Source organism: Neopsephotus bourkii, unplaced genomic scaffold (genome assembly GCF_033783945.1).
Source record: "Neopsephotus bourkii isolate Nb327-2 ecotype Australia unplaced genomic scaffold, CSIRO-AGI_Nbou_v1 NB_1350, whole genome shotgun sequence".
Taxonomy (NCBI): domain Eukaryota; kingdom Metazoa; phylum Chordata; class Aves; order Psittaciformes; family Psittacidae; genus Neopsephotus; species Neopsephotus bourkii.
In genome coordinates this window covers 1,720,177-1,735,110 of record NW_026901829.1, presented here as the reverse complement: position 1 = coordinate 1,735,110, position 14,934 = coordinate 1,720,177, and the positions used below count along the sequence as shown (strand labels likewise).

The window sequence follows — 14,934 nt, the reverse complement described above, 5'->3', positions numbered from 1 at the left end:
GAGTTGTGTCTGTAAAGAGCAGCCACCACATAGTGCATCAATGCTGCAGCATCAATCATTTCAGATCACACGAGTACAGCAAGGGGTACCTCTGTGGTGGGCACTGACTGTTATGGTCCTAAAAGATTCGATAATTATTTACATGTAATATTATTTACGTGGAAGTGTTCAGAAGACCAGCAACCACTCACACTGATCGAATCTTTCTGGTAAGAGAATTATTTTCTCTGGAAAGTGGCTCCATCCTGTGTGGAAGGTTGTGATTTTCAAAACACTCTTCACATTGCCTGTCTGGGATGCTAGATATGGACAAACACAGTTTGGGAATGAAACCAATCATTGTTTAATGCTAACATAAATTGTAAGAGCTGGTTATTTTGGATTTGGAATTTATAAAAAAAATGCAGTTGAAGGGTAGGAATTTTTAGCTATTCCTCTATTTTTGTTTTAAACCTTCTATTACTCTTTTTTTCCACTGAACAATATTTTTTTCAGAGAGAAAAGGAGCAGGTAAGGTTAGGGTACGCATCAGATCCTGACAGTTGTGGGAACTGCTGCCCCTAGGCAGGGCACGCCATGGGGACTCTCTCCTCCTAGCTCTGCTGGGTGTGAACTGATGACCCAGATTGGTAAAACAATGCACTGTACCTCATGCTAGCAGGCAACAGACTTATTACCTGCTTCTGAGCCACATGCCACCAGAACAGAGGGGCTGCTAAGAGCTAAGTGAGAGGGCACTCTGTGATTCTGTTCACTTCCCCATGGCAACTTGTTTATCATCATCGTTTTGGCTCATTTCACTCTAACTGTGCTATTTTAAGAGATCATCAATTCCTTGTAAATGGCTGAGGTGGATGACAAAGTATTAACAGGAGCTCACTCTCGTTTTCTCAAAGCTAAAGTGTGGTGAAAAGGCAATTGTCGGGGGGTATTATTATTTCTAATAAAACTGCAAACAAAAAAGAACATGGAGATGCTGAGAAGCAACGGCCTAAGAAAAACTGAAAGACAATTTTGCTAGACACAGAACATAGCCAGAAAGCAGCAGACCACTGATGTCAGCTGATACAGGACCAAAATGTTTGTCTGTGTTCTACAGACAGCTGAGTAATCCTATGGCCCTAATCCCCTTTGTAGCTTCGTTTATTAAGCTGTGATGATAGAGACTGTAATAAAATTCTGCAGTTGAAGGACTCTGTTCTGGGACTGAGAGGAGCCTGTTCTTGATCTCCCAAGTGTGTATTAGCCAGATGCCTTCCGGAGGCTGTGTCTCCTTGAGCATTGAGCCCAGCTCGGCAGCAGGATCTGCCACTGTTCACGCAAGTGGAAGGCCTGACCCCTGGTGTGAACCTTCTGTGGCATCAGCTCATATGGAGAACAAGCTGTAGGAAAAGAGAAGGAAGCTCGTGCAGTGGTTGCAACGTCGTGGATCAGGTGCAAAGTGTGGGATAGAACGAGTAGCAAAACAGCAAATAGTATAGAGAAGGGTTGGCAAAGTGTTAGATTACTTTTAATGTAATAGTTTTATTTTCCCTTCTTATCTAAGATTTCTCCTGGCTGGGCAACAAGGGACAGATTGTATTAAACCAGCTCTTATCCCACTGAAGGGAAGCAAGCAGCAGAGGTCAGCAGCGCAAGGAATTTGGATCTGGAACGGACGAACAAGCACAGCGCAGCCCGCAAAGGAGCTCTTTGTGAGTTGGCTTTCGGGAAAGGCCTGTACCTGTCCCCGGGGAAGGGCGAGGTGAGGAACTCGAAGGTGGAGGTGTGCGCTGCCGTGGGGACCTCCGCAGCGACTGCAGCTCTGACACGCCGCTCGTGTTCCTTCCCCGCGCACAGCAGGGTGCCACGCTAGCCCTCCGGCGCCCGTCCTGAACGTGCCTGGTGACTCACACGCCACCTTGACCCCCTCCTGGAGAGCCCCTCGACGCTTTACACAGCCCCTACCCCGGCTCGGACCCCGCTCCCGGCAGCCCTCCACACTCCAGGGCACCACCACCCGCCCTGGCACGGCCCTGCTCCAATCCCGCCACAGCCTGACCCACCTCCCCGGCATCCCATTGGCCGGCCTTCCGATGGGAGGCACTGTGGCCCAATCAGAGGGCAGAACGCAGTGCCGCCGGCGGATGGTGCGGAGCAGTGTCGCGGGAGGGTTGGAGGTGCCTTTTGGGAGGTGCTGGCGGCGGGAGGTGACCCGGGGCGGGCCCGCTGCCGACACCCCCCACCGGCCCTTCTGGCCCCGGGACCGCGTCCGGCCGAGTCCCCGGTTCCTGTCCTTGCCCGGCATGGCGGGGCCGCGTGGGGGCCGGCCGGCGCGGCTCTCTGCCCGGGCAGGCAGCACCAGCAGCGGCGGCGGTGGGTGCTGCTGGGCGCTGCCCACGGGGCTGCTGTGCGCCTACGGCTTCTTCTGCAGCGTGCGGCCCTCCGAGCCTTTCCTCACCCCGTACCTGCTGAGGCCGCACAAAAACCTCTCCGAGACCCAGGTACTGCGGCTGCGGGCGCTCCGCACCGTGTTTGCGTTTTCCCTCGCAGGACGTGGGTGCAGGGTCTGACCGCCGTCTTTTCCCCCCTACCAGGTGTTCAACAAGATTTACCCGGTGTGGACTTACTCCTACCTGGCGCTGCTGTTCCCGGTGTTCCTGGCCACGGACTACTTGCGGTACAAGCCTGTGGTCCTGCTGCAGGGCCTGAGCCTCATCGTTACCTGGTTCATGCTGCTGTACGCAGAGGGGCTGAGGGCCATCCAGTTACTTGAGTTCTTCTACGGGATGGGGACTGCCACCGATATCGCCTATTACTCCTATATCTACAGCATCGTCGATATCAACCTGTACCAGAAGGTCACCAGCTACTGCCGGAGTGCCACCCTGGTAGGCTACACGGTGGGCTCTGTGTCCGGGCAAGTCCTTGTGTCAGTGGCAGGATGGTCCCTCTTCAGCTTGAACGTTATCTCCTTAACCAGCATATCCATTGCCTTTGGCACAGCGTGGTTCCTGCCAATGCCGCAGAAAAGCCTTTTCTTTCACCATGTCTCAAGTCAGCAGCTCAGTTGGGAAATGAAGGTCATGGACTGTAAAAATGGATCGGCTGTCCAAGATCATCCCAGTGTGCAGAGGGCACCCGGCTGGGAGGATGAGACTAAAGTTCCCTTAAACGGGGAAGGTCATTCGGTAGAGAAACAGGCAAGTTGTGCCCTGCGTTTACATAAGCAGAAGATACAGAACCGTTGCAGTATTCATGCATGTGGACGTCCATATATATATGCATGCATATGTGCATATATGTACCCAGCAGTAGAGTTGTAATATCCAACAGCAAAAAGTATCCCTTTGCTTATCCCGTGCCTTATTTGTGGCACAGGAAGATGTATTCCTTGTTCCCTTTTGCTGATTGAGCGTGGTAGGCTGCTGCTTAGTTTTTCCAAAGTTTGTTTTGTCTGTCTTAAATCTGTGATTGCAATTCTCTGGGCACCAAATTGCTACTCAACAGTACAAAGCAAGGGACGTATGTGGGGCACTAAAAATAGTGTCAGTGTCCAAATTCTCTGTGATTCTATGACTTGCAGAAAAGAGGCAGTTCTTCCTGCACTCCCCTTCTGAAAACACTTGTTACTTTAACTGTTGTGCAATAACCTGTGTAATAATTAGGTTTTGTCTTAGGATACTGGAAGGAAACTTGGTTGGGAAGGAAACTGCAGTAGTCCTTGAGAACACACAGAGGCTGACACTGACTAGCTACATACAGAATATGGATAAAGACACCTGTACATGATAACAGCTTAATGCAGCCTGCGAGAGCCCCGACTTGTGGCTTCTGTGGGCTGTGTAACCTCTAACAAAGTCACTTGTGTGAAAACAAGCATGCAGGTGTCCTTGTTTGGTAGCAGGACGTGTTGGATCCCACAGGGTGACGGGAGAGCAACCTCCAGTTTTGAGGCCCAGTGCATGTGGTAATTGCTTGCCGGGCAGGTCTCTGCCTCCCTCCCATGCTGTTCCAGGTAATGGGTATGTATGGAGATCCTGTCACTGCAGGGGGGATTCAAGGCCTCAGGGAGAGGTCAGCCTTGCTCCCCAGTCAGGAGGAGGTTGTGCTTGTTCTGAGAACAAGCCAGGAGCTAAGTGTGGCTGTTGGTTTAATCAGCTAATGGGTACTGCACTTGGTAACCCCCGTTAGCTGGGTCGGGGAAAGCAGCATCTGGGGGGCTCCTTTCAGCTTCTTTCAGCTTCTTTCAGCTTCTTCCAGCTACAGCTTGGAATTAAAGGTATTAACATTCCAGGGACTTAATTCTGCCCCATCCAGCACAGACTTGTGTGAGCAAAAATATGTTTAACCATGTTTATACTTGCATGATGAAGGGTATTTGTTAAGAAAACTCTGTGCTGATAATGAGTAAGGTATATTAATGTAACTTATCCATCCCTTTTGTTTATCTTATTCCTATCCTGTGAGAGCAATAGGGTTTCCACACTAATGGGGAAAACTTTAAAACAGGAGCAGCTACACTTGCATAACTCTCGAGTTATACCAGGTGCTAAAAGCTGAGAAACACTGGTGTGTGATGATAGTCCTTCTTACTGAGGTAACAGCAACCATATTTCACTAACATAAATGAATGGCTGCATGAATAATTGAACCACCACTGCCACCACTCCAACCACTGCTGGGAGGGCGATGGGCCTTCCTGGCTTACCAGGCATATGGCTTGGGCTGAATGTGCCAAATCAGGTTTTGCAGTGTACGTGACAGTTGCCTTCTGTGGTTTTCCTGTGCCTAAACTTGAGCTCCATGTGAAATTTTCCATTTGGGAGTTCCATTGCTAAAGTCACATTGCCACAAGATGATCTCTTCCCACGTTGTTCTATTGAGCTTTGGAGGAATGGCATTCATATGCAGAGCAAGCGTTTTGCCATTGGCAAAGCATCAGTGGGACTGTGTGGTCTTTATTAAAGATGCTTGAAAGTCAGTGATGCTTTGACGGGTGGAGAAAAGGGAGTTCTGGACAGAGTAAGTCTTTGGGGGTTTTCGTAAAAAACTTAAAATTGGTTTTAGTAGAAAACTTAAAATCAGTTTTACTCCTCATGGAGAATAGTCTTTCTCAGGCACACACATGATTCCCCAGAGAAGGGCTGTAGTGCCGAGAGCCCGGTGTCACTGCTGCTGTCGAGAAACTGCTCTAAAACGGGATGTGCAACAGCACAGTGTGCAATAGCTCATTCCTGTGACAGAGCTGTATGTTTCCCTGCATGGAATGCAAGTGACAGATGCTGGGTGGGCCCTGGAGACTCTGCACAGTCTAAGCACTGTTCTGACTTACACAAGAAGGGTTTTGCCTGCCTGCAAAGACTCAGTTTGCATGTGTATGCAGCAAATGTAACCAGCAGCTCTGTCTATAAAGGGAATACATGCTCGTTTCCTCTGCTGCTGTCTGCACAAAGCAGTTAGGAGCACAACTGTAACAGCCTGTATGTAAAAAGCAGTTTTCATCTGTTGTCATCCCCTGTTGCTAGAACTCATCTATTTTCAAACTTTTTTCAAACCAGTTTGTGGGCCTGTCCCCTTTTATGCTCTTTCTAGAAAGATTGGGAGGGGAAAGCTTTTTTTTTTCTCTCATGCCATTTGTCAGAGCACTTGTGTATGCAGGAGCTCCATTTGCAATAGCAGTGTCTCATGGAAGTGGCTTCTGTTTCTCTTCAAAACCCCAGGAACATCTCTCACCTTCTCAAAGTCTTGGTGAACATCAACAGAGGTAGAGTGTGACAAAATGAGATTGCTTCTTTGGATATTTATAATCCCTGAATGCTAGTACTAAAGAAAATATACTTATTTGTGGGGAAATATACTCATCTGGTAGCTTTCATGTTCTCAGTGTTACCAAATTTGGTTGAATTTGGATCAGGACTTAAAAGTGTGAGTGGTGTTATTTTGCCTCTGTGACTTGAATGACTGGCTTCTGATCTTGGCTTGTCCAAGTGGGTATCATGTCCTGTTCTCCCGTGTCTCTTCCATCCGGTACCCTTCCGTTGCTCATGTGGTACTAGATACATGTGTATCTAGCAGTTACTGCTCTCTGCTTGAGAAGGCTGGAGATTGAGGGGTGCTTGGGATTGAACCCTTCCTCCCAGTGTAAAAGGGGATGGCTGCTGAGACCATGGGATGGAAAAGCATTTTATTCATTACGGGTTTGTGTCCAAGAGTAGTACTACTGTTGATCACTAGTGATCAGACCACTTGAACGGGGCAGTTTTGTGGAGCAGTGTCAAGTATTTATAAACAAAGACTAACATTTCTTTCCCTTTCCTTTTCCAGTCTGTGCAGGAGCAGAAAGTAGACATTATAAAGGTGCTCAAAGATCTCTGGCAGGACTTCCTGCAGTGCTACTCCTCCCAGACCATGCTTTGCTGGTCTGTGTGGTGGGCACTATCCACCTGCGGCTACTTCCAGGTCATCAACTATGCTCAGGGCCTGTGGGAGATGGTGCTGCCTTCTCATAGCACAGAGATCTACAATGGTGCCGTGGAGGCAGCCTCAACGCTGCTAGGTAAGCTTCTGATGTAGTTCCTCCTCTGCTGTGAGAAATGCCTTTAGTCAATCAAGGTCAGCAGAGCATGGTTTGGAAGTGTCTTGTGTTTCCCCAAGTATGTAGGAGAGGCAACCCTGGCATTTGGGGTGAGTCTTCCCTGACTTGCACAGATATGGTGCTCAATGTTGAGTTAGTTGCCGTATGCAGCCCTAATTCTTGTAATCCAGTACATAGATGTTTAAAGAAGCCTCCCAAGTCAACCTTCATTCTGAAATATTTGGCAAAAGGCTCCAGGCATGTGGCCCACTGTATGTCTTTGGCTGTTACAGTGGCAGTGGGGTTGTGCTTGTTTTTAACCACTCAGTCAAAGCAAGGGTCTGATGGGCTTATTCCTTTTTTTCCTCTGGCAGCATAGGAAAGATGTGAAGGTTTCCTGTACACACAGCATGCAGTGAGCCACATTTAGTCATTTCAGCAGTGTTAAACAGAAAAGCTATTAAGATGAAGTTGCTTGACTTGAAAGGGACAAGGTAGGTCAGTCAACACAAACATTTGTTTACTAAGTTGTTTAATATGATTCCATTACCAGAATTAGGACAGTACCTTTACAGAGGCTAAGTGTTGCTGCAGTATGTTCCTTTTCTTTGATGGAGTCATCATTCCACCACCTGCTGTGGATGTCACCTACTTGGGAGCAAAGACAGCAAAGCATACAAACAAGGAAGGCATTCTTGGCCATGCTAAGCCCCCTCTTGGAATTAAGTGGGACGCTGTGACTGTTCTACAGTTCTAAGAGCTGCTCTGCCACCCATTGTTAGTGTGTTTGAAACTCTTGGCAACTTGATTCTGAAGGCTTTGGCTATTAAATTGTTTTTGGTGTGCTAAACCTGCGGTTTGTTAGCATGCAGTCGTACACTGATCCTCCACTCTAGCATGATGCTGTGATTCTTATTTCTTGTTTGATACGCCTTCCTCTACCATCCTGCCATGGCCCCAGGAAAGGCAAGAATCAGTGTCAAGAGAAAGATGCCCCATAGTGTAGCCAAATGCCAGACTGGGAGATAAACAAATAAGTAAATAAAAGTAGTATTCTTCAAATCTTATTACAAACATCTTTGATATTACCGTTTTGGGTTTTTTTTAAAGGCCTCTGAAAAATGGACCTATTGATCAAAAAGCTGCTAAACTCATGTAAACTAACCTCATGTAAAAGTGAAGATTTTGATTTCCCATTTTGATTTTTTTTTCTTTAGTATCATTATTATAAATAGCAGAATCATATTTTAGAAAGCACATTAACCTCTGTCCCTGAACTGCTCAAAAGACAGAACCAAAAAAATCCTTCTGGCTGACACACTGCTTCAAAAAAGTGAAGTCTAATGAAGTAATAATCACAACTAAAAGCCTGAATTGTGTAATGGGAGGGACCTGTTAAGGACAAGCATTTAGTGACCAGGCTTCCGAGGCATGAGCGCAAATGTTCTAACTTCTGATTTCCAGTTTGAATTTATTAATGAGCAGTTTATTTTTCTCTCGTGTCACGCCAAGGCTGTATTTTAGTGCAAAAATCTTTGCTCTGGTCCAAAGCAGACAAGTTTTCTAGTTGTTTGGTAAAGTTAAGCTCTTCTTACACTTTGTCATCTTACTAGCCCCTCTTTGCACCAAACCAGGGTTGAGTTGCGTTCTTTTTTTTTAAGGTGGATGACCAGGGCCGCACTCAGCTTTATTCAGCGAGGCCTCAGACTCATAGAAGAACATACTGTTCACTCTTCTCCCTTTACTAGAAATGCTTTTCCTGGTGTATTTCAGATCTGATTTGCCATTTTCATGGTGTAGGTGTCTAATTGCAGGGCATAGTTGGTCCATCTTATCATAATTAAGTGTTAGGTAATATAACCTTGAAATGCAGGGGGAGTACAACTTCATGAGTTGCCATGAGATCCCCAGATGGGAACATACCTGTTCCCAAATTTCAGAATTGCTGAGACAGTAGAAGGAAGGGTCTAGACTCAGCTTCTTTTTGCATCTTAGGGTTTTGCTGCTAGGGGAGCCAGACTTTTAAAGAGCAGAATGTTAATTAGTTAGTGTTACAGCAGGTACTGGAAAGAAGAGTTTAGTGGTGGGAAATAAATTACTTTCCCTTGGCATAGCTACCTTCTTCACCAGTCTGCAAGACTGATGTGACAGAGTTGCAGGCTTGTACATGCTGATGGTATATAAGGAGTCTTTGTGTGCTTGGAGGATTTCTAATATAGCAGGCTAGCTATGGGCTACAAAGAACTCAGATGCTGCACTGTAGCACTTCTGTACAGTAGTCAGATGCTGAATACAATCCTGTTTTTCAGATATCTTCTGTAAATCTTCCTTTGTCAGTGTGATGTTTGCCTAGTTTGCTGTGTACAGCAACGTCGTTACACTCTTGATTGCTCTTTGGCTTGTTTGCAGAGCAAGGCGTACTTCAAATGGGAATTTTCTTGTAGTGTGTATTTGGGCTTCTCAGTAGGTACAACTGTAATAGTGCATTAATCACACCTTGTCTGCTCATTCGTTTGCACACAGACTGAAACATCACACACTTTCCATCTTGTGATCCATTTTCTCTTCCTGTTGTAGTTTAGACCCAGCCGATAACTCAGCACCATGCAGTCACTCACTCACCCCCCTTCCCTCCTCAGGGTGGTGTGGGGAGGAAAATCAAAAGAATGTAAAACCTGCAGGTTGAGATAAGAATAGTTTCCCAATTGACAATGCAGCTACAGTCAGGCACAAAGGACTGAGTGGTAGTGGTCTGAGTCCTGGGGCTGTTGTTCTTTGGAAGCCAGAGAGGAGACTTCAGAGGCTGTCGGCATTGACCTCTGTTTCTTGTTTTGGTTTGTTTTTTCCTTTTCTGTGCCTGTAAAAGTGAATGGGAGTTTACAGCAGGATTCCAGGTAAGGGAGAGGTTAGGAAGGAGCCACTGAGGTGTTTGGCTCCACTTCAGTTGTGTTTGGCTATTAGGGCTGCACAGCTCCTATTGTTACTGTCAAAGTTAGATTCTGTCTTGAGACTCAATTTGGAGTGGTGGCCATTGTATAAACTGGATTTTGGGGAAAAGTGGCCTGTGAACAGCACAATTAATTATAATACTTTGTTACAACTGATGTTACTCTTGAGATGAGAAGGAAAGTGCAATGAAGTAGCTTATGCGGAAATGTTGTTCACTTTGAGAAATCATCTGGAATGGCAAAAGGATTGTAGTTTTAATCTTGCACTCCAGGACCTGTTAGTATTGTCCTTGGAGAAAGATAGCAAAATTCACTTAAATGCTGTTGCTGTTTGTGCAGCATAAGACAGTTACACACTAAACTTCTGAGGAATGCAGAGGAGGATTTGGATTTGATGGTAGCCCCCTTGGAGAAGGGGTGTTGTGAATAATGGGCCTGAAGGTGCTGATACTGAGAATGTAGCACAAGCACAGGCACAGGAGATGTTAGAGGGGCCTGAAGGATTTAGTCCTATAACAGGGTAAACTAGGGGAAAACAAGGGGAAACTCTGACTGCACCTTTAAGACAAGCTGTGGGCAGTGATGGTCTGGTCACAATAAAAACTCCCTTTACCATTGAGATTTGAGTATTTGGAAAGAAGTGGTGGGTAATTATGCATCATGTTTTTGAGAGTGTTGACAGGAATATGATTACTCATATGGCTTGGACCCCATTAGAGCAACCAATAACGGCAGGCATATTGGCAGGTATAGTAAATCTTCATATACCCACTGCTGATCCTGACTGGGACCCTAATTGGGACCAGGATAGGCAAGCTTTGAAACAATATCAGAGTTAGATTTTATTCAATATTAAGAATGAAGTCACCAAGGCAGTGAACTGGTCTAACCTATATGAAGTAAAGCAAGATACAAATTAATCAGCCTCTGGATTTGTGGAAAGATTAAAAGAGGCAATGTGTTAATATACTACTATTGATCTGGGCTCAAAACCCTCCCCAACAGAGCCCCTGGCTACAGTTAGGTTGGGGAATAAGATAAAATTTCTTGTAGAAACAGAAGCTACTTATAAATACTTGTAAAGGGTAATGAAGCAAACAGACAGCTTCGGTCATTGGTGCCACAGGGTGGACAGGAACCTGGCCTTTCTTCCAACCTTTAAATTTTAAAATTGGCCATCAGATGTTGACCCATAGATTTCCTTACATGCTTGAGTGCCCCGTGCTGTTATTGGATAGAGATATACTGAGTAAATTAGGTTTAAAGAAAGAAAATTCAGATACATATTCCTGATGAAAAGGCCATGGAGGCCCAAGTTTTTAAATGTTATAAAGAAGTGTGAGCCTTGTTTACCATGCTAAGAGACCCCCACCTGGAACAACAAAGGCAATTGTCCAGGACACTATTGGTAAGTGGTGTTTACAGAATTGCCGCAGCGTAACAGGCTCAGGTGTGTGTGTGTGTGTGTGTGTGTGTGTGTGTGTGTGTGTATACATACCCACACCCCAGTATATATGTATACACATATATATATTGGTACTAATAGATACGTTTTCTGGTTGGCTGCAGGCTTTTCCTTGTTGCACCAACATGGCTTGTGATTGAATCAGATAATACCCTGATGTCATGTACCAGCAGGCTTGTCCTCAGACAGAGGTCTGCAGTTTGTTGCAGTAGTTAGGAAGGTGAGAGAGTGTTTGGGAATCAAGTGGGATCTGTATACCCTATATAGACCTCATGCTAATGGGAAAGTGGAACGTATGAATCAGACACTCAAGTTACAATTAAGTAAAATATGTCAAGAAACTTCTTTAACTTGGTTACAAGCCCTACCAATTGCTTTGTTAAGGATATGAATACAGCCAGGAAGGAATCATGTGAGTCCATATGAGCTGATGTACGGGTAGCCTTACCAACTGCCTTTTGTTCCTAGTGATATGTCTTTGCAAGGAAAAAACTTGTTTGTGATCATTATAGTAATAATTTATGTCTGTACCCTTGCATGTTTCATGATTCACTTTTGTGGTTGCTGGTCACAATGGTATATTAGAATCAAATATGGGTAATGGGTATAGAATGAGACTTACAGGATATATTATCCGTAAGTCTCAAAGGGGGCAATGTAGGCCTAAATTGTCGGTTTAAACTAACAATAGTGCATGTGTCTTTAAACTAACATAGTAGAATACAGCAAACTGTTCTAACTTGCTAACATGTAGTGAGAAAGGAATGTTCAGCTGACAGAGGAAGGAACATCTCAGGACTGATAACAACCAAGGAGACAGTAAATAAGACCAAGGATGTAAGCCTTCAAGATAGCAGAGTGCTGCCCAATGTGGAGTGACACTGGGAACAGAACAGAAGCAAAGACATAGGAACTGCTAACTCAGCACTAGGACCTTGCGAGCATGCACAGGCACTGAGGTCATTCAGCAAACACAGTGTGGAAGACTGCGACCACCAGAGACCCCAACTCAGCAAGAAAGCGCATGCTTAATTAGGATGCAAATATGATAATTAGCTCATGGAGATCTCATGAATATGTAAATCATTTCCTGGAAAAGCTGTAAATATGCATGAGTATGCTGAATACAGAGCTGCTGCTAGCAAGTAACAGGTGTGCTCACCTTTGTGAAACTATTTGCATGTGCGCCCCACGCTGCAATAAAGAATGCTGGCTTCCTAAAACTCCAAACTGAGTCTTAGGCTCTTGGACAGACTTTCAGGGTAGCACTAACATATTGTCTTCAAACTGCTCTAGTTGCAATTACTAACGGCTGTGTTTTCCTTCCCCTCACAGGAGCTGTTGCAGTTTTTGTTGTGGGTCACATAAAAATGTCTTGGGCAATGTGGGGTGAAGTAGCACTTGCCCTGTTCTCCTTTCTTATTGCTGCTGCTGTATATATCATGGACACTGTTCGTAACATCTGGGTGTGCTATGCATCCTATGTTGTCTTCAGAATTATCTACATGCTGCTAATTACGACAGCAACGTGAGTATCTTTTTAATGCAGATTGCTCTCAAGGTTACAGCTGGTTTGAAAGCTGGCATATTTTCTGTGTAATTAGAGTCTCACCTACCAGGAATTTGGAAAGGGAAATTTGTCGTAGTTCAGGTCAGAAACTGAGGTGTGCAGATATATTTGGCTGGCAGTCTGCTCAAGCTTTAAAGTCTTATGATACTAAAGTGGCTACTGCTAAATGTGAGATAGTGCTGCTTGACAGAGAAATGTTTTTCATAAACATGGCTGGAGTGAAATCTTAACAGCTGAGAAGAGAACAATGCTTTGCCTGTGCTGAAGTATCAACTTTCTCTAACTGGTGAGGAGGAAAACTTCAATGTCACTATGGGGAGGAACACACAGTTGTTGAACTACCCATGCATAATTGCCAGAAGACAGCTCAAGCACAATACGAAGATTGATGCTGAAACTGGTCACTGCAAAAAGTGCTGGTTATAAGGATGTAGGAAGCTATGGACTATGCTACAGTAGGTTAGTGCTTCGAGACTGCCACCAGCTCTCTGGGATCAGAGCACGGTTTTCTTTTCTGCTAGCCAGACCCTTCAGCTGCAATGGACAAGAGGGCTGCTTCAGTGAGACTGAAACCTGCAGAGCTCCCAAAGGGGTATTTTGGTTTTGGGATTAGTGTTTATTTTTTGGGGTGTTTTTTTTAAGCTTTTTCCTGTGTCTGTGGGTCTCTTCTAGCTTCTGTGCTAGTGTGTTATGATCCTACTTAGAAAAGTACACTGTCAGTGCAAGGTAATTTAGCTGTGGAAAATACTGGACCAGTTTGTGTAATGTTTCAGGTTGCACAGTCCTCTTGTACAGAGATGTTCCTCCCATTCTTGTATTTCCCTGCTTTTTCCCTGTCCTTACGTTTCCTGTCTTTTCAGGTTCCAGATCGCTACGAATCTCAGTGTGGAGCGGTATGCCCTGGTATTTGGAGTCAACACTTTCATTGCCTTAACACTTCAGACTCTGCTCACTTTGGTTGTTGTAGATTCCAGTGGGCTTGGGCTGGACATCTTCACCCAGGTATGATGGACCCTTTTAGCTTTACTGGTGGGAGGGAGGGAGGTAAACTAAACTGCAAAGTTTCTTGGCTACCTTTTTTTGGGTCAGGGGTTTGACAGAGAAATATTTACAGATTCCTGGTATTTTAGAAGAGAAAGGGAGCTCATGTAACAAATTTGATAACTGCTTGGTTTAACTGCTTTTTTTTTATTTTCTTTCCTCTCCTCTGCAGTTCATGATTTATGCCTCTTACTTTGCGGCCATCTCCCTGGTGTTCTTGGGCAGTGGCATATACAGTATTATAAGAGCTTACAGAAGACAAGAGCAGATTCAGAGCAGATCTCCTGAAAGCCAGTAGAGCACCAGGTGAAGACTCTTGGTGGCTACATATGAAGATATAGGTCTGTTTTTTAATCTTTGCCTTTTCTTCCAAGGCAGTCATCTGAATGGTATTTGATCTATATTTATACTATATTAGTAGCACATTTTAGAAGGTAAATGTATTAGCTCTTACGTGAGTAAGAACAAATATCTTTCTAAAATGCCTTTTGTTCTTCTGTTGCATCTATGGATGTGCAGCAAAGAACAGTAAGTTCTCTCAAAGAGTGAAAGCCTTGGGAGGTTTTAATCTAAGGCTATGCATCTGGAAGCTGCCATTGAAAAAGCAGCTTCATGATTGTCTAGTCAGCTGCTGCTCTCTGTCACTGAGGTGCTGCTGTGGGGTAGAAGTGGGAGCACACTAACAGACCTCTCTGTGGAGAGCCCCAGCCCTGGAACACGAGCTGGCGTTGAGCCTGTACTCTGCAGTGTAGCTCTTGCTGTGGCTGTCCCATGATGCTGGGTGCTCTGTTTTGAGGACTAGTACGCTTATGTTTTTGCATATGCACATTCTTCCATGAGTTGCTTATACGGTTCCTGTCTGTCACCCCAGCTGCCAGAGCTGATCATGGTGCTTCCTCAAAAACTTAACAGTCCCAAGGTAATATGTGACATTGGTGAATTGGCTATTAGGAGCGCTGCTTGTGTCATGAAGGCCTCTGCCCCAGGGACTGTAAAGCTGGAGGGGAAGCTTAAAGGGAGTTAAGTAGGCAAAAAGCTGATCCAAGGCTCCCTTGACATTTTTGCCTCTGGCCTTTAGAACCACAGATTCTTGTGATTAGAGGAGTCACTGCCTCACTACCCTGGAGGCTGAGCTGTTTCAATGGGATGTAGCACTGAGAAGGAAGGTGTCTTGCTGGGTTTTCAGCTGTGCTTTATGACACTGGAGAATTCTTAACTCTGGTGACCTTCAGTTATGATAGTTACCTGGATGACTGCCTGAGGCATTAAAAAATGCTAATTTCTGGGGTTTATCCCTTATTTTAAAATGCCTTTGTGCTTCTTGTGGGTCACTGTCCACAAGTCCTACCTCTTT

At 45.2% G+C, this 14,934-nt stretch overlaps 1 protein-coding gene across 1 annotated transcript; it reads left to right on the top strand.

Moving 5' to 3' along the window:
* Window positions 1-2,279: 2,279 nt before the first annotated feature.
* SLC19A2 (solute carrier family 19 member 2) lies at window positions 2,280-14,800 on the top strand. The gene is made up of 6 exons (XM_061366632.1): window positions 2,280-2,483; window positions 2,577-3,182; window positions 6,307-6,538; window positions 12,305-12,497; window positions 13,400-13,541; window positions 13,753-14,800. The coding sequence occupies exons 1-6, from the start codon at window positions 2,286-2,288 to the stop codon at window positions 13,876-13,878; spliced, it is 1,497 nt and encodes a 498-aa protein (XP_061222616.1). The 5' UTR covers window positions 2,280-2,285; the 3' UTR covers window positions 13,879-14,800.
* Window positions 14,801-14,934: the final 134 nt, after the last annotated feature.